The sequence below is a fragment of the Hydra vulgaris genome, chromosome 12 (assembly GCF_038396675.1).
Source record: "Hydra vulgaris chromosome 12, alternate assembly HydraT2T_AEP".
Lineage (NCBI taxonomy): Eukaryota > Metazoa > Cnidaria > Hydrozoa > Anthoathecata > Hydridae > Hydra > Hydra vulgaris.
In genome coordinates this window covers 76,864,602-76,879,375 of record NC_088931.1, presented here as the reverse complement: position 1 = coordinate 76,879,375, position 14,774 = coordinate 76,864,602, and the positions used below count along the sequence as shown (strand labels likewise).

Here is a 14,774-nt window from a genome sequence, read left to right as displayed (position 1 = left end):
GTAGCTTTTTCTGTTCTAGGTTTGTACACTTTTAAAGTTATTTCATGAGATCCGTATTGATAATTTATTTGATTTTGACACATATCTATCAAGTGATCAATGATATTATACTTTTGGAGTTCTTGCTGTTTCAAATCTTGATTGTTTGCTAATAATGTAACGAATTCAGACTTTTTCGGTATTTCGTTTGCAAATAAAAATTTATCCAACGGTGTCAAGACGTAAATTTTTGAGCGAGTTTGTTCAATATTTTTGGTGAGAGCAGAGTGAGGAAGTCGGTTTAAACTGTTTTGAACCAAAGAGTGTTTTTGTTGCGACTCGATCGGGTTGTTGTTATCGGAAAAATTGGAAAATTTTTGCGAATTTCTCATCAACCGTAAAGTCTCGCTTATATTTTTTTGATCGACTTGCGAATTAAATTCGTTTTATCTATTTTGGGATAAAATTTGACTAAAAGCATAAGGATCTTGTCCAACGTTTATAAAGAGTTTCCATTTTTCTTGATCTGCTAGTATTCCGCTCGCTACGTCGCCATTAAGTAAATTTTCCACAGGTAAAATTTTATTCATATTTTGCTGAAATTGAATTTCGCCATGGAGCCTATTTTCTAAATCTATATTGTCGGCATAATTATAAGATTGAGACAAATCGTAAAAATTCAATGTCGAAGAAATATTTGGATCATTTTCGCCTTGCGGTTCACTTGTTGCGTTATCCGATGTGTTATTTTCTAGATGTTCTTCTAAAGCTCTATTTTTTTTATAAATGTCGGTATGAAAAGCGTTTTGAGATAAAATTTTACGGAGAGTAAGTAAAGGAGACGAAAAATCGTAAGGTTTATATCTACTCATAATGTAAAAAATATAAATTATCTTTAGTATAATAAAGTTCTTTATTGTAATCCGAATCAAATTGTTGTCTTAACAAATCGATAACAGTTTTTGTAGGTTGTATGGTATCAAATGATATTAATTTATTAGAGTAATAATTTATTATTTCGTGAAAACGTTTGAAACGAGTAGAGTTGAAATAATCTTTTAATACGTTATAATTATCAGAAACAAAATCAGATATCGCTTGATTTCTTTCCTTCATTTTTTCTTTTTTCACAACCAATTTCCCGTTTTCGTTAAATTTTGGGTACGGATATAACGACTCTTTCACAAAAAGTTTAATTTCAAGACAGACGTTATCTTGAAAAGCGTTTTTGATTTGCAATCTTTCATTGTCAGATAATAACTCACACTTGAGCATTTTTACGGCGTTAAATCGAGTTAAAATTTCTTTTATCCATATTTTCATTTCGTTTTCATCAATATCTTTTCGACTTGTCATTTTTGGAATAAAAATTTTACCGCGTACAGCTAATTTTTTTCGCATGTCTTGTCGTTTTGTTGTTTTTTTCTTTTTTATGACGTTACATTGTTCGTAATCGCTTTGTATATAGTTTGAAAAATTCATCGCTGTCCCATTCAATTGTCTGAATTTCATTCTGATTCAGAAGAATCTCGTTCTGATTCTGAAGATTCTCGTTCTGAAGATTCGTCTGAAGAGTCGTAAATTCCATAACGTTTTCTTCTTTTAATTTCTTTTAAAATATACGCTCCTTTTTTCGCTTTCACTCCATTTCCTTCTTTTTGTCGGTTGTTCGATATTTATATTTTTTTTTCACTTCTTTGTCTGGTTTTTGCACTTCTTCGCGAGGTTTTTCAATTTCTTCTTTGTTTTCTCCACCTTGAAAAGTATTTTGATAAGATTTTAAATAATAATAATTTTTAAAATTTGGAGTTTTTGCATACGTAAACGATTGAAAACTTATAATTTTTTTATTGACACTCATTCCGTTATAGTCAAAATCTAATTGACTCTGAATATCGACCGGAATAAATACTTTTTGTTCTTTAATGTTAGTAATATTAGTTCTCAATCTTGCAAAAGAGCAATTTTTAAATAATCTTGCAAAAGAGCAATTTTTAAATAAAGCCAAATGACTGAGAGGTTTGGATGTTTCTTTATTTAATAAATCACTTATTGCGTGATTCATTTTTCCACACGATGGAAAATCGTTTTTAAATATTTTTTCAATTTCGTTGTTATTATCAAAGGTGATGATGCATTTATAATGCGATAATAAATTATTCCAAGACGAACTTTGTTTAAAAGGAACCGAATGAAAAATTGTTATCGTTCCAACACCGTGATGTGATCCGCTCGTGCACGCGCTTACATATTGTTGACTCTTTTAACAAAAAGTGCTAATGTCGTCAAAAAATAATATTGTTTTTAATAAACGGTAGTCACTATTTTGAATTCCAAATTTGTCTTTGGAAAAACCGATAACGCATTGAACAATTTCGTCTAACTTTTCAGGACCGTCGACTGTTAAAATATCATAGGCTTGTAAATTATTTTTTGGGGAATTTATAATGTTTTGCCATACTTTGTGCTGTGCTTCGCTCGGTTCTCTCATTTGAATTACCATTTCTGCATATTTTAGGATATTTTCCTAAGTGAATTAAATCGCGAGCCATGGTCGATTTTCCGCTATTAGTCGGTCCAGTTATAATTGTATTTTCAGGATAGACATCTTTGCATGGTTTAAAAATGTTAAACTTTAGAGCTTCATTTGGACAATTTGGCTCTTTGGATTTTCCTCTAATTTGAAAACTGTCAAAACCTTTTTCTTTCAAAATTTCTGTTAACGTTTTCGAACCTTGATTTAGAGTGTTTGATATTTTAGTTTCTGTCTCCTTGTCCATTTTTTTTTGTTAAACAAAAAAATTTTTTTTTTTTTTGAATCATTTTTATTTCAAGTCAATTTATAATATAGTACAAAAAAAGTTAATAGTATCGAGTTAAAATTGAATTTTTTAAATCGTTTCTTCCCATGGCAACCAAAGCTGACATGATCATGTCTATATCGCTGTGTTTTCGCATATATCTTTGGAGCATGCCGTAGCCTTTGTCTGTTACTCGATTATGATCATTGTCAATCATTTCAATTTCGTGTTCGCTTACATTTAAGTAACTGGCACATCTTTTCCATTCGCTCGCTATACCTCGTGAAATGTCTGTTAACATTCGTTGCATTTTTGCTCGTACTGTTAAGCAGTGAATTGCTGTCGAGTTCATAATATTATTTATTTTTTCTAAAAAAATTAAAGTTAAAAAAAATCAAATATTTATATTCAAACAATATTTATTTTTAAACATTTTGTTTTTTAACAAAACTCAAAAGAATACTGTAAACACTAAGAATAATTTCCAAATAAAAGTTTTTTTTGTTCTCCAATTTAATATCGTCGTTAAAGTCTTTTTTTCTAAAACTGGCATTCACCATTATTTCCAATCCGTTTCTTATTTGTTCGACAGTGCTCGCAATTATACGTTCAACGTTGTTTTTGCTGTCAAAGATGTCACTTTCTTGACTTACAATACCATCGTTGACAAGATGTAGTGCAAGTAAACTATTACCGAGAGCATTATTGAGATGCGACAATTCTCTTTTTAAAGGTTGTATTTGCCGTTCAAATTTTTCTTCGTTTTGCACTATAGTTTGAAATTAAAACAACGGTTTTTGATGTCGACACACACATTTGTGCATGGGTTTCACATAATCTATTTTTATTTGCAATTTTCTCGTGAATACTTTTCCAAAAGGTAACAAAAGTCAATAATTTTGAGTCTTCCAATACATTTTCTAATATTTTTTTTAAAATTTTATAATTTGTTTCTCCTTTTGTGAGATCTCTATTAATTTGCAGATTTGAAATGTTTGCCAATTTTTCAGTAATATCACAGAGAGCACACTCCATTTTTAATAATAACAAAAAATTTTTAAATGTTCGATTTTAAATTATATAATATTGGAATTAAAAATTTTTTATTAAACGTTGTCATTGTACCATAACGCTCGGTTTGTTTAATTATACTTTTTTCAATATTTAGCAAATGTTGAATATGTTCATCACTACAAAATTTTTTAATGTCGGGTAAACCTTTGAGATTTGCATCAACAATGGGATAGAGGGTATGACAATCTCGAATTTCAGTAAGTATACCATCATCAAAAACGTAGTTTTTTTGAGTAAATTTTTTTAGAAAACCAATGGTGTGTTGATTTATACTAATGTTTTTAAAATTGACAGACATTCTATTTTGTTGAATAGGTTGAATTTCGTTATCAAGTTGATCTGGTAAATTTCTAAAATATTTTTCTACTCGATATGTATTGTACGCGTTTATATTGCACTAATTTATAATTTGGCACTCCTTTTGCACGGTTTTTATGCTTATTTTCCATATTTTCGTTAACAGAATGAACACTGTAGCATTTTGGCCCTAAAGCAAATGTTTGAACTATAAACTGTGGTGGCGGAATTTCGTTTTGAAAATGATCGCTTTCTTTTGCATATTCTATCAAATAATAGGGGTGGTCTTTTGGATAATTTGAATAGTCCATCCATTTTTGTCCAATATTCGAGTTGTTCAACCATTCTTCGACTTTGTGTCGAAAAAAAGTTTTTTTTTCTTCGTCTTTTTTTTGAGTAATAAAAAAGCAGCCAGAGTCTGTATCTATTATAACTAAATGTTTTTCTGCTCCGTGTTTCCGCAAAGCTTCTCCAAGATCCCAGCTAAAACGACCGACATTGAGTTTGGCAAAAGATAAAATTTGTGAAGCGACAATTCTTAATGATTTGTTTTTCATGTTGCATTTATCTGACGATTTTATAATTAGAGATGATTTTATCGAATCATCGTCATATTTTAATAGATCGAATAAATCTCCCATTTCTCCGTTGTTATTTAACATCAAGATGCTTTTTGTGTTGTAATTTGTGCTTGAAATGATTAACAAATCTTTAAAATAATTGTCATAAGTAAAATCTTCAGTTTCGTATCGATCAATTAAATTTTTTTTTTTAAAAAAAACCAATTTATAACGATTTGGTTCTATATTGTTAAAATTTTCTTCATTATATAATAAATTTTGAATATGAAGAGGCAGCAAACTTTTAAAAAAGTTCTATTGGAGGCACACTTTTGTATTCAATGTTTAACAGTTCGTCATTAATTTGTGAATAGGGAAACAGAGTTTTTTTTATAAAGCAATTTTTAAATTCATCATCGAAAATTAAATTTTGAATTTGTGGATAAAACGGTTCTAAATAACGTGTCATTGTATTTAAAATTTCACGCTGAGCTTTTTTGGAAATCATACTACTAGCTTGATCTAACGAACAATTGAGCAATCTTAACGTATCGACAAATTTTATATGTTTTCCTATACATATTATATTCAGTTTGCTTGTGTTTTTTGCAATAACAAATACGTTTTCCATGTTGCTATATTTTAATAATGCGTCGAAAGATTCTGTTTCAGAATCAGCGCAATGATTATATAAAGGAATGTCGAGTTATAACCCTTCCATAAACATTATCCGGTTATCAAAGGAAGCGTTATGGGCAAAAATGGGACAAGCTAAATAATTATCAGTTCTGCCCAAGTTCTTGTTACAAAAATCATACGCGAGTCCGTACGTTTCACCAGTAAAATGATCATGATCAATAACGGCATAGTCTTCAAAAGTAGAAAGTAACAAATTACAACGAGCAAATAGTTTTTCTCGCGACTCTTTTATTCGAACTAAGTTGTCAAATACAATTTCGGTTTCATACTTGTTTTCAATATCGCCATGCATTGAAACCACAATTGTGAATATGAAAAATTTAGTTTTGAAATAAAATATAAAAATGTGACAGGATCAATTTCGTTATTCTGTAAATATATCGATGGGACAGAAAATTCAGACACACATTTTTAAAAGAGATTGTTTAAAAAATAAGTTTGATTATGAATAATATCAACTTCGTCACCTTCAAACCATATTTTTATTTTTTCTTCATCCATTATGAGCGTACATAAAAGTTTAAGATGAGATATAATATCATAAGCTGTTATTCGGACCGACTGGCTTAATAATCCGTTTTTTACTCTGTAAGAACGAAAGCAAGTCCACCATTTGCAACATATATAAAAACATAAAGATATTTGATAGAGATCAGTTTTAATTTTTTCAGCTTTGTTCGATATCAAGTAATTTTGAACTTTTTTAGGAGTCATAAACAATTCTAACTTGGATATTTTTTTAAATATAAAATTGACAACTCGAATACGGTGATCAGAAAAAATTTTAATATTGTTACGGTTTTGCATTTCAAATTCTTGAAGAGTCAGCGGTTTGTTATATATATCTATATATGATATTTTATCTATCGGGAGTCGACAGATACTGCACAACTGATTTTCTTTTTCCCATATTAAATTTCTATCTTTCTTTAAAATATTTAAAAATTCAAAGCGAGGTTTCAAAATTTGATATGAAAATCTCACCAAAGTATCTGCTAAAATAATAATATCAAAGACTCGCAACTCTAATTTTAACTGTTCTATATTTTCACAAGTATCTCTTGTGTTATTTAATTTTTCCCGCAAATTGTCTCTATGAGTCTTTTGTAAAATCGAGATGGCATTTTCAAAACAAAGAGGCAATTCGTTTAAAGGATTTTTTTGAAGACTGTCTATTGTGTTTTCGTAATAAAACACCCACTGTGTGATAATATTTCCAAAAATATCCAAGCCAAAACATTCTCTTGCTAAACTTTCATTTACACACTGAATAACAACGCTGTGGCAATAATAACTTAATTCTGATAACGGCGTTATTGTATCTGAAGCAATGTTATTAGTTTGTAAAATAGCCGTTTCACAATCATAAGTAATGAAAAACGGAAAACAGTTTCGACTTTCTCTAATAAATTGATCTTGTGGCTCGTAATAAGTCCTTTTGTCATTATAAATAAACTTGTCAGGAACGTAAAAACCTTTGCAAATTTTTTTATGCGAACTTTTTGCTGTAAATTTTTGTCCGCACTTCTCGCAGTGATAAATTCCTTCTTCATGGAAAACGGTATAATTTTCGTTAAGCATACTTAGTGCGTGAAAGTTATCTTGTTTTTGAACTATGCAAATTTTAATGGTGTTGTCAGCATTTTTTCTTTCGTTTGCTTTTTGACGTTCTATTTCTGAAAGAAAGTCTTTATAGGGATTTTGGTCTTCTCTTGTTATATTTGTACTTTCGTAAATAATTTCAAATATTAATTCCGATTTTTTTGTATTGTGATTTAAATCGAGGATGTAAAAGCCGAACTCTTTTTGTTTGTTTTCTCAAACTAAAAATTTTAAAATTTAATTTGTCAAAAGGAGGTTCGTAAAATATTTAGCAAAATTCTAAAAGATGCTCATATGTCATATTGTAACATTTATTTTTTATAGATTGCAAGGCCGTATACAAGTGACCATCTTCGGTGTTTTCAAATAAAATTTTATATATTTCGTCTTCAGAACTAAAATCTGACAAGTTGTTTTCAAATAATTTAAGATTCCATTTTTTTAAGGTGTTGGTTTTCCATTTTCGAATTAACAAACCGATCATTAAAGCAGCATAAAAACAAAGACCCGAATCAAATAAACCGCTGTAATCTAAAAACATTTTTTTTTTCTGATTATAATTTTAAACTGTCCACGTTGTCGGACGACGAATATTGCCGTCATGTGGACGATTCCATTCTCCTTCCCATTCGTCCAATGTTTTGTCTTTATTTTCTTCATGATATTTTTCTGAATTATGGACTTTTATTTTTTCATAATGTTCAAGTCATTTTTCTGAAATTTGTTTTTATTTTGTTCATAATATTCAAGTCTAGCTTTTGCAATTTTGTCTTTATTTTATTCATAATATTCAAGCTGTTTTTTTGCAATTTTGTCTTTATTTTTTTCATAATATTCAAGCCGTTTGTTTGCAATTTTGTCTTTATTTTTTACATAATATTCAGGCTATTTTTTTGCAATTTTGTTTTTATCTTTTTTATAATATTTATGGCATACATCTGCAATTTTGTTTTTTCGATATTTGCAAAACTTCTTTTCATCATTGTCTTCTTCATTTATTTTTCTTTTTCCAGATAAATTAAAATTCCTTAAGTTTGACATTGAAGTTTCAGTCAATCGACTTATACTTTTGATTTTAAAATTGCATAACCTGATGATGCGCCATTGACTGTCATTCTCTAAAATATTAAATACAGAACGGATATTGTTATCTTTATTATACTGTAAATTTACAAGTCCTGTTAACGGCTTAATGAAATAGACAGGAGAATTGTAACACCTTTTTATTATTTTGCACCAACCATTATCGATAGTTTTGGCACATAATGTCACAATATTAAAAGCGATAAGAAAATTTTGAAATACTTCTAATAAAGATTTGCATTTGTCAAGTTCAATTTCAAAACCGCGTTGGGTTTTTTCGTTGATATGAAAAACAATGATTGAAGGTGATTGAAGTCATCAGGTGATTGAAGTTGATAATTCAATTCTTTTTCTTCAATGACATCTTCGTTTTTATAGTTGTCCATGATGTAATAAAAGTATTCGCTATAAATGTTTCCATTTTTTAAGGTTTCTTCATTTTTAGTTTCTTTGAAATTCATTGTTTATATCTAAAAAAAATTGTTGATAATAATCGTTAACAAGTTGATTAATCTTTATATTTTTTAAATTTTTTTCAAGTTGGTCTTTATTTTTATGCAAAATATAGACATCGTTTACATTGCAAACTCTCGACAACGAAACGTAATAAAGAGTAGGGTTAAATGCGTTTTCATTAAAATCCAAAACTATTTTTTTCATGGTGCTTCCTTGCGCTTTGTGTACGGTTAACGAAAAGGCTAATTGCAGCGGAATTCCAACACGAGAAGCAATGGTCGAATGGGCATTGTCTAAAATATCTTCATTCACCGCTTCAATTTTAATTTCACGATTGTTCATCAATATCCAAACTCCGTCATTTTCAATTTGAATGACTTTTCCAATTGCACCATTACACAAACCTTCTTCGACATTTATATTTTTAATCAGCATAACAATCGCATTGACTTTAACTGTGAGAACTTGAGGAATTCGAAATAACGCCGACGCTTTTGGATCTCTTATGACATTTTTTGAATAAAAAGTAAATTTTTATATTTAATATCTTTCATTTTCTTATGATTTTAAAATTGAACAGATAAATTTCTAAAAAACAAACGCGTATATTCGTCGTTGATTGAATCCTTGTCAATAAAATGCCTTTTTGTCAAATATTCTATCGAGTCGGCAGACACTTGACCTAAACGTAACTCGTTGAGCACATTGAAAAATTGTAAGTCGTCTTTCTGTCTAAAACACGTTGTTAAATTGAGCACTTTTACAATATACTGTTTCCAAATGGAAGACTGAAAAGCATAATTTCCGAAAATGGGTTTTAATTGATAAAAATCACCGCACACAATGACTTGGATCCCTCCAAATAACTCGTCTTCACATTTTCTAATTTTACAACCTAATCGGTGCAATAAATCAAAAGTTTCAGCGTTTATCATTGATATTTCGTCAATAATAAGGACATCTGTTTGTAACCATCTTTTGTGTACTTCTGGATGCATGTACCGAATATAATAGTCATCACTTTTGGTGCCAGTTTCAATTCCAGCAAAAGAATGAACGGTACTCCCGTTTAATAAATAGGCGGCTATGCCTGTACTTGCTGTGACAGTCATTTGTTTATAAATTTGTTCACTTTTGGCAATCGCATCTATTAAATAACTTTTTCCACAGCCGGCTCCGCCTGTTATGAAAAAATTTTCTCCGTCATCTAGCCATTCAAAAGCTAATTTTTGTTCACTTGATAGTTTCATTTAATTTTTAGTTGACTAAAAATAATTTATTCTGAAAATGTAAACAAAAATAAAAATTTTACAAACCATAAAAAATACATGATTTTATCGTTGTAAAAAAAACTTTTATTACAAAAAGAAGACAAATAAGCTGTCAAAAATATTATTTCTTCTGGATTTAGACTTTTTGTAAAAGTTTCAAATTCTTCCTTTGTTTGACAATTGATTACATTTTCATTAATTATTTGTTTGTTAATCATCTAAAAAAAATTAAAAATTATTTAAATAATTATAAGCTAAATAACAATATACAAATGAACTTAATTGTTCGTTCCAATTGGCAATATTATCGTTCATCTTGGTTAAAAAATTACATTTTTCAAACATTTCCGAATTATAAAACGTATAAAAATTGTCAAAGTTTTCATTAAAATAATTGCCAAAATTTTCTTTTATCGTTTGAAAAACAATCCTTCTTAAACTTTGCGGATATTAGTTAAAATCAACAACGTGCATGAAAAAACTTTGCCACGTGTCTTCATTGTCTTCACACAACAGCATGGAAACTCGAATTTCGTTTAATGTAGCTGGACAAAAACAATTTTGTTCGTATAAGAGTCGCAAAAAGTCGTTCAATTTTTCTTCCGACATGATATGGAGAAGACACTTTATTTTTATAACTAAATAAAATAATCAAAAAATTTAATCATCATATCATTCAATATTTTCAACATCTTTTATTATTTCATTTATTTCAGTCAACCATTTTTCTTTATTTTTATTATTGTTATAATAAAAATAAAAAGCATCAAAACTTGGACAATAATAAAACGGACAACAGTTTTTAAAGTGTTGTAATAATATTAAAATTTCAACATTTGTCAAATTTAAACATTTCATTTCGAGAGTAAATAATTTAACCCAGTCGTCAAAATTTGAAATAGAAACTTGATAAATGTCCGTGCTATAATTTTTCTTGTAAACATTTCAAAGCCGCCTGTTGAATAAATTTTAAAGAACAAACTTTATTAAATTTTCAAATCATTTCAACAAAACTGTCCAACTGTTTTAAAGCGATCATTTTTCGACACTGACAAAGACATAAACAAACAAACCAATCATGTCTTATCAATATCTTTTATGAATTGGCGACCGACAGGTGTATTATTAAAATTGCACTTTGATGGAAAATAATTATTAGTATAGCCATTTTCTATTAACTTTTCACAATCTTGAAATCCTTTTTCGTTTTCAAAATATATTCTTTCTTTTGTGTTTAGAGAACAATTGATAACTTTTATTTTTACTTGACTAAAAAAAATTTTTTTTTATAGATACATATATTAAAGATTAATAATATCGTTCATAATTTTACAATACATTAAATACAAATCATTTCTAACAAATTTTTTAAACTCGAGTTTACTATTTTCTTCAATCATTTTGCGATATTCTCGACACGAGTTTTTAAACTCGTCAATTTTCTCTTCTGGAATATTATTTTCTTTTAAAAAAGCAAACATTTTTTCGTAAGCATACAAAGAATAGTTTTGGAGTAAATCTTGATTTAATTTATTACTTTGATTATATTCCACAATAACATCATTTAGACTTGTTAAAATAATATTTATTAAAGATATTCCGTCGTGGTCAAAGTGCTTTTGCACTTCAGATTGAATATGACCTTTTACACGGACATATAATTCTCTATTATCGCTTTCTTCTTCACCATTGCCTTTGCACTCGAACAAACGGACAAACGATTCATACAGTTCAAAGTTTAACCAAGCAAGATTTCTCCAAGATTTAGATTTGTATACTAAATTATATTGTGACATTCTTAAAAAAATTAGAAAAAAGGTTTTATAATTGATCCAAATACAGATTTTATTATTTTTTTATGAACTAAAAGTTTTTCTTTGCGTGTTACATAATTAAAATCTTGCAAGATTTGTCCTTTAAAGTCGTATTGAAAACATAGTTCTAAATATTTTGAAATGGCAACATCCCTCTCTTTAATAAATTTATTTTCTTCATTTATTAAAATTTCCAGTTCCAAAATGGCTTTGTGACATTTTTTAATTATTTTGAAAATGCAATCCATGTACAATAAACTTAATAAATTTTTATCAATGCTCTCAATATCGTGTTTTAACTCCATTAAAATTTTTGTTATTGTACCAGAGCTCCATTTTGTTTCCCAACCGCCTTTGTCATATTTTAAAATTTTTCTAATTGTTTTGAAATGTTCATAATGTTTTGGATTTTCATCGAAAACGCGGTTCCATATATACAAACGTTCACATTCATGTTTTGCCCATTCCACGTTTTTATTAAAACTGCATTCTTTGCCAGAGTTGTTTCTACTGTTGCATTTCATTTTTTTTATATCCTAAAAAAATTTATTGTTCATAAAATTGTAACAAACATTCGTTTATTTCGTCAGAAATTTGCATATTACAAGTCAATTCCTTTAAATTGTCACAAAGTTTTGACATTCAGTTACTTTTTTTATACCTGCCGACTTTTTTTTAAAAAATTTTTTTATTTAAAAATTAAAAACAACTGTCAATTTCAAAAAAAAAAAAGTTAATGAATAAAAAAATAAGCAATGCTTGAAAATTTTGCGTTCTAAAAATCAAAAAAAAGTTTTATATGATATTTATTGTCCAGTCGATCCAAACCCTCCAACTCTTTTATTTTCAATAACGGCTGATGCTACATGAAACAAAGATTGACAACCTTCAAATTCAACTTCAACCTTTTGAGCTCGAACAAATGGTACAAATGTGATTTGAGCAATAAAACTTTTTTTTTCGACTTTATAAGGTTCTTTACTGTTATTAAAAAGCATGACTTTTATCTCTCGAGTATAATCAGAATCAATGATGGCAGGCGAGTTGAATACCACTAATCCATATTTTAAAGCAAGACCTGATTTTGCAGTTATAAAACCTTGAATATGGTTATCCATTTTAAATATAGAAACTCCAGTCGAAACAAGTTTTTTTTCAAACGGTTCAAGAATAACTTCTTGCGTACTTCTCAAATCAAGACCGGCGCTACCCGAAGTAGCATAAAAAGAATGGTTTTCTAAATCTTCAATCAAAACTGACATCTAAAAAAACATTTAAAAAACGATGTATCTAAAGAATTACATTTAAAAAAAAACATTTAAACTTTTAGCGCATACATACATTTCAAGCTCACTTGCACTCTGTTTTTTTTTAAACTAAACAGTTCCTTTTATACACTTTTTTAAAGCGAAAAGTACACAAAAAAACGACATCGAGTTCAAAGTTCAACAATCGTACGTTGCTTATTGTTCAAAAAAAACTTGTTTTATTCTTCTTTTTTAATCTTGAATTTTATTTGTTTAAAAAAAAAAAAAGAAAAATAATGAAAAAAAAACGTATAAAAGGAAGTTGTTTAAAATATTTTTTCATTCAACAAAAAAAAAAATGGCTAGCGTTGATTTTGAAATTACATATTGCAACGACAAAAGTTATTTGAAATTTGGCGAGAGAAAGATGTCATTGCTGGGCAATATTCAAAATGCCCGGTAAAACCTGTCGCTCAATTCGATTTTACAAAAAACGAAGTGGTTTATTCTAATCATAACGACGAAGAATGGATATTGCTTCCTGAAAAATACAGGCAGCAATGCAAAAACAGAGAAAAAATTCATTTTCTGTATTGAGCAGAAATAAAAACGAGTAAAGACGACAAAAGTTTTTTAAATAAAAATGGCGGCGAAAACAACTATCAAGCGTTTATACATCATGCGCAAAGTAAAGTGACAAAGAAATTTTTGGAAAATTTAATGAGCGATTTGGAAATTATTCAAAATAAAGCTTATGTGTACGTGTTCAACGTTACGAAAATTTATAACGAAGTTAAATTTGCCAATTTTGCAATTCGACTTGCAAAAGACGACGAAATGTTTCATTATTCAGAATACGAAAGATTAGCCGCAATTGAACCTCCCATGATGAACTTCATTTTGAAAGAAAAAGGTTATCGTAATTTTAATCAAAATTTAAAAAGAGCTGCGAAAGAAAATGCCATTCAAGAAACTGGCAATAAAAAATTGAAAAAAGAAACTGAAGAAGAAGAAGCTTAGTTTTAAATATTATTTAATTTTTTTTTGAGATATTTAAATGTATTGTTAATAAAAACTTGAAAAAAACCAGTTTATTACCAGAAACATTGTTTTTTTTATTCCCTTAATAGGTAATTTCAATGAGTATAAATACTTTGAAAATGTTAAAATACAGTCAGTTTTAAAAAAATGACGAGCAAGCAAGTCGATCAATCTGTAGAGAAAGCGTTACAACTGTTTTATCCAAATAATGAACTACATCCTATACTTCAAGAATTTCATTATTTGGATCACACGTATGAAGATTGGCTTAATATTATAAAAGAATATTTAACAAAATGGAATCTTCAATTAAATTTACCCGAGGAACAATATTCGGTTCTTTATCATGTTTTTATAATGAAAGATTATAATAACAATATGGACTTGTTTGCAAAATCGTTTAGAGAATGCATGTCATTTGAAGAACAAACGCCTAATTGGACTCGGGAAATGTATCAAGTTTGCGCTCTAATAAATGAAACTTTTTTAGAAATTATCAAAAAGGAATCAACACAACCGATATATAAATTGTACAAAGATAAGCTGGACGAATTTATTGCAAATTTTAAATACTTTAATCAAGCTTCGTTTAACACGTGGAAAAACAAATTAAAACTTTCTCTCAAATATTACTTTTTGTTTCCTTATTTGATTAATAATCATGGCGATTATTTGAATAACCATTACCGCGATTATGAAGAATTGCGAAAAAAGTACATACCTTCAAAGTTTACTCTTCAAGCCAATTATACCCGTTTTAGTTTTAATGACAAACTCTTTCACAATGGTTATTATACTATATACACGCCTATTCGCATTTATGATTATTTTTCAAAAACTGAAAAATACA

The 14,774-nt window shown here is 28.4% G+C and overlaps 2 protein-coding genes across 2 annotated transcripts; both read right to left on the bottom strand.

Moving 5' to 3' along the window:
* Nucleotides 1-8,536: 8,536 nt before the first annotated feature.
* LOC136088364 (ATP-dependent DNA helicase PIF1-like) lies at nucleotides 8,537-9,801 on the bottom strand. Its single transcript, XM_065812064.1, has 2 exons — nucleotides 9,149-9,801; nucleotides 8,537-9,053 (listed from the first exon to the last, which is right to left on the bottom strand). The coding sequence occupies exons 1-2, from the start codon at nucleotides 9,799-9,801 to the stop codon at nucleotides 8,537-8,539; spliced, it is 1,170 nt and encodes a 389-aa protein (XP_065668136.1).
* A 2,641-nt stretch (nucleotides 9,802-12,442) lies between these two features.
* On the bottom strand, nucleotides 12,443-12,898 carry LOC136088363 (deoxyuridine 5'-triphosphate nucleotidohydrolase-like). The gene has a single exon (XM_065812063.1). The coding sequence runs from the start codon at nucleotides 12,896-12,898 to the stop codon at nucleotides 12,443-12,445; it is 456 nt and encodes a 151-aa protein (XP_065668135.1).
* Between the last annotated feature and the right edge of the window lie 1,876 nt (nucleotides 12,899-14,774).

Coding starts and splice junctions, on each gene's coding strand:
- LOC136088364 (XM_065812064.1), bottom strand. CDS start 9,801: ATGAAACTATCAAGTGAACAAAAATTAGCTTTTGAATGGCTAGATGAC. Junction 9,054..9,148: donor AACGACGAATATACGCGTTT/GTTTTTTAGAAA, acceptor AAATGTCATAAG/AGATCCAAAAGCGTCGGCGT.
- LOC136088363 (XM_065812063.1), bottom strand. CDS start 12,898: ATGTCAGTTTTGATTGAAGATTTAGAAAACCATTCTTTTTATGCTACT.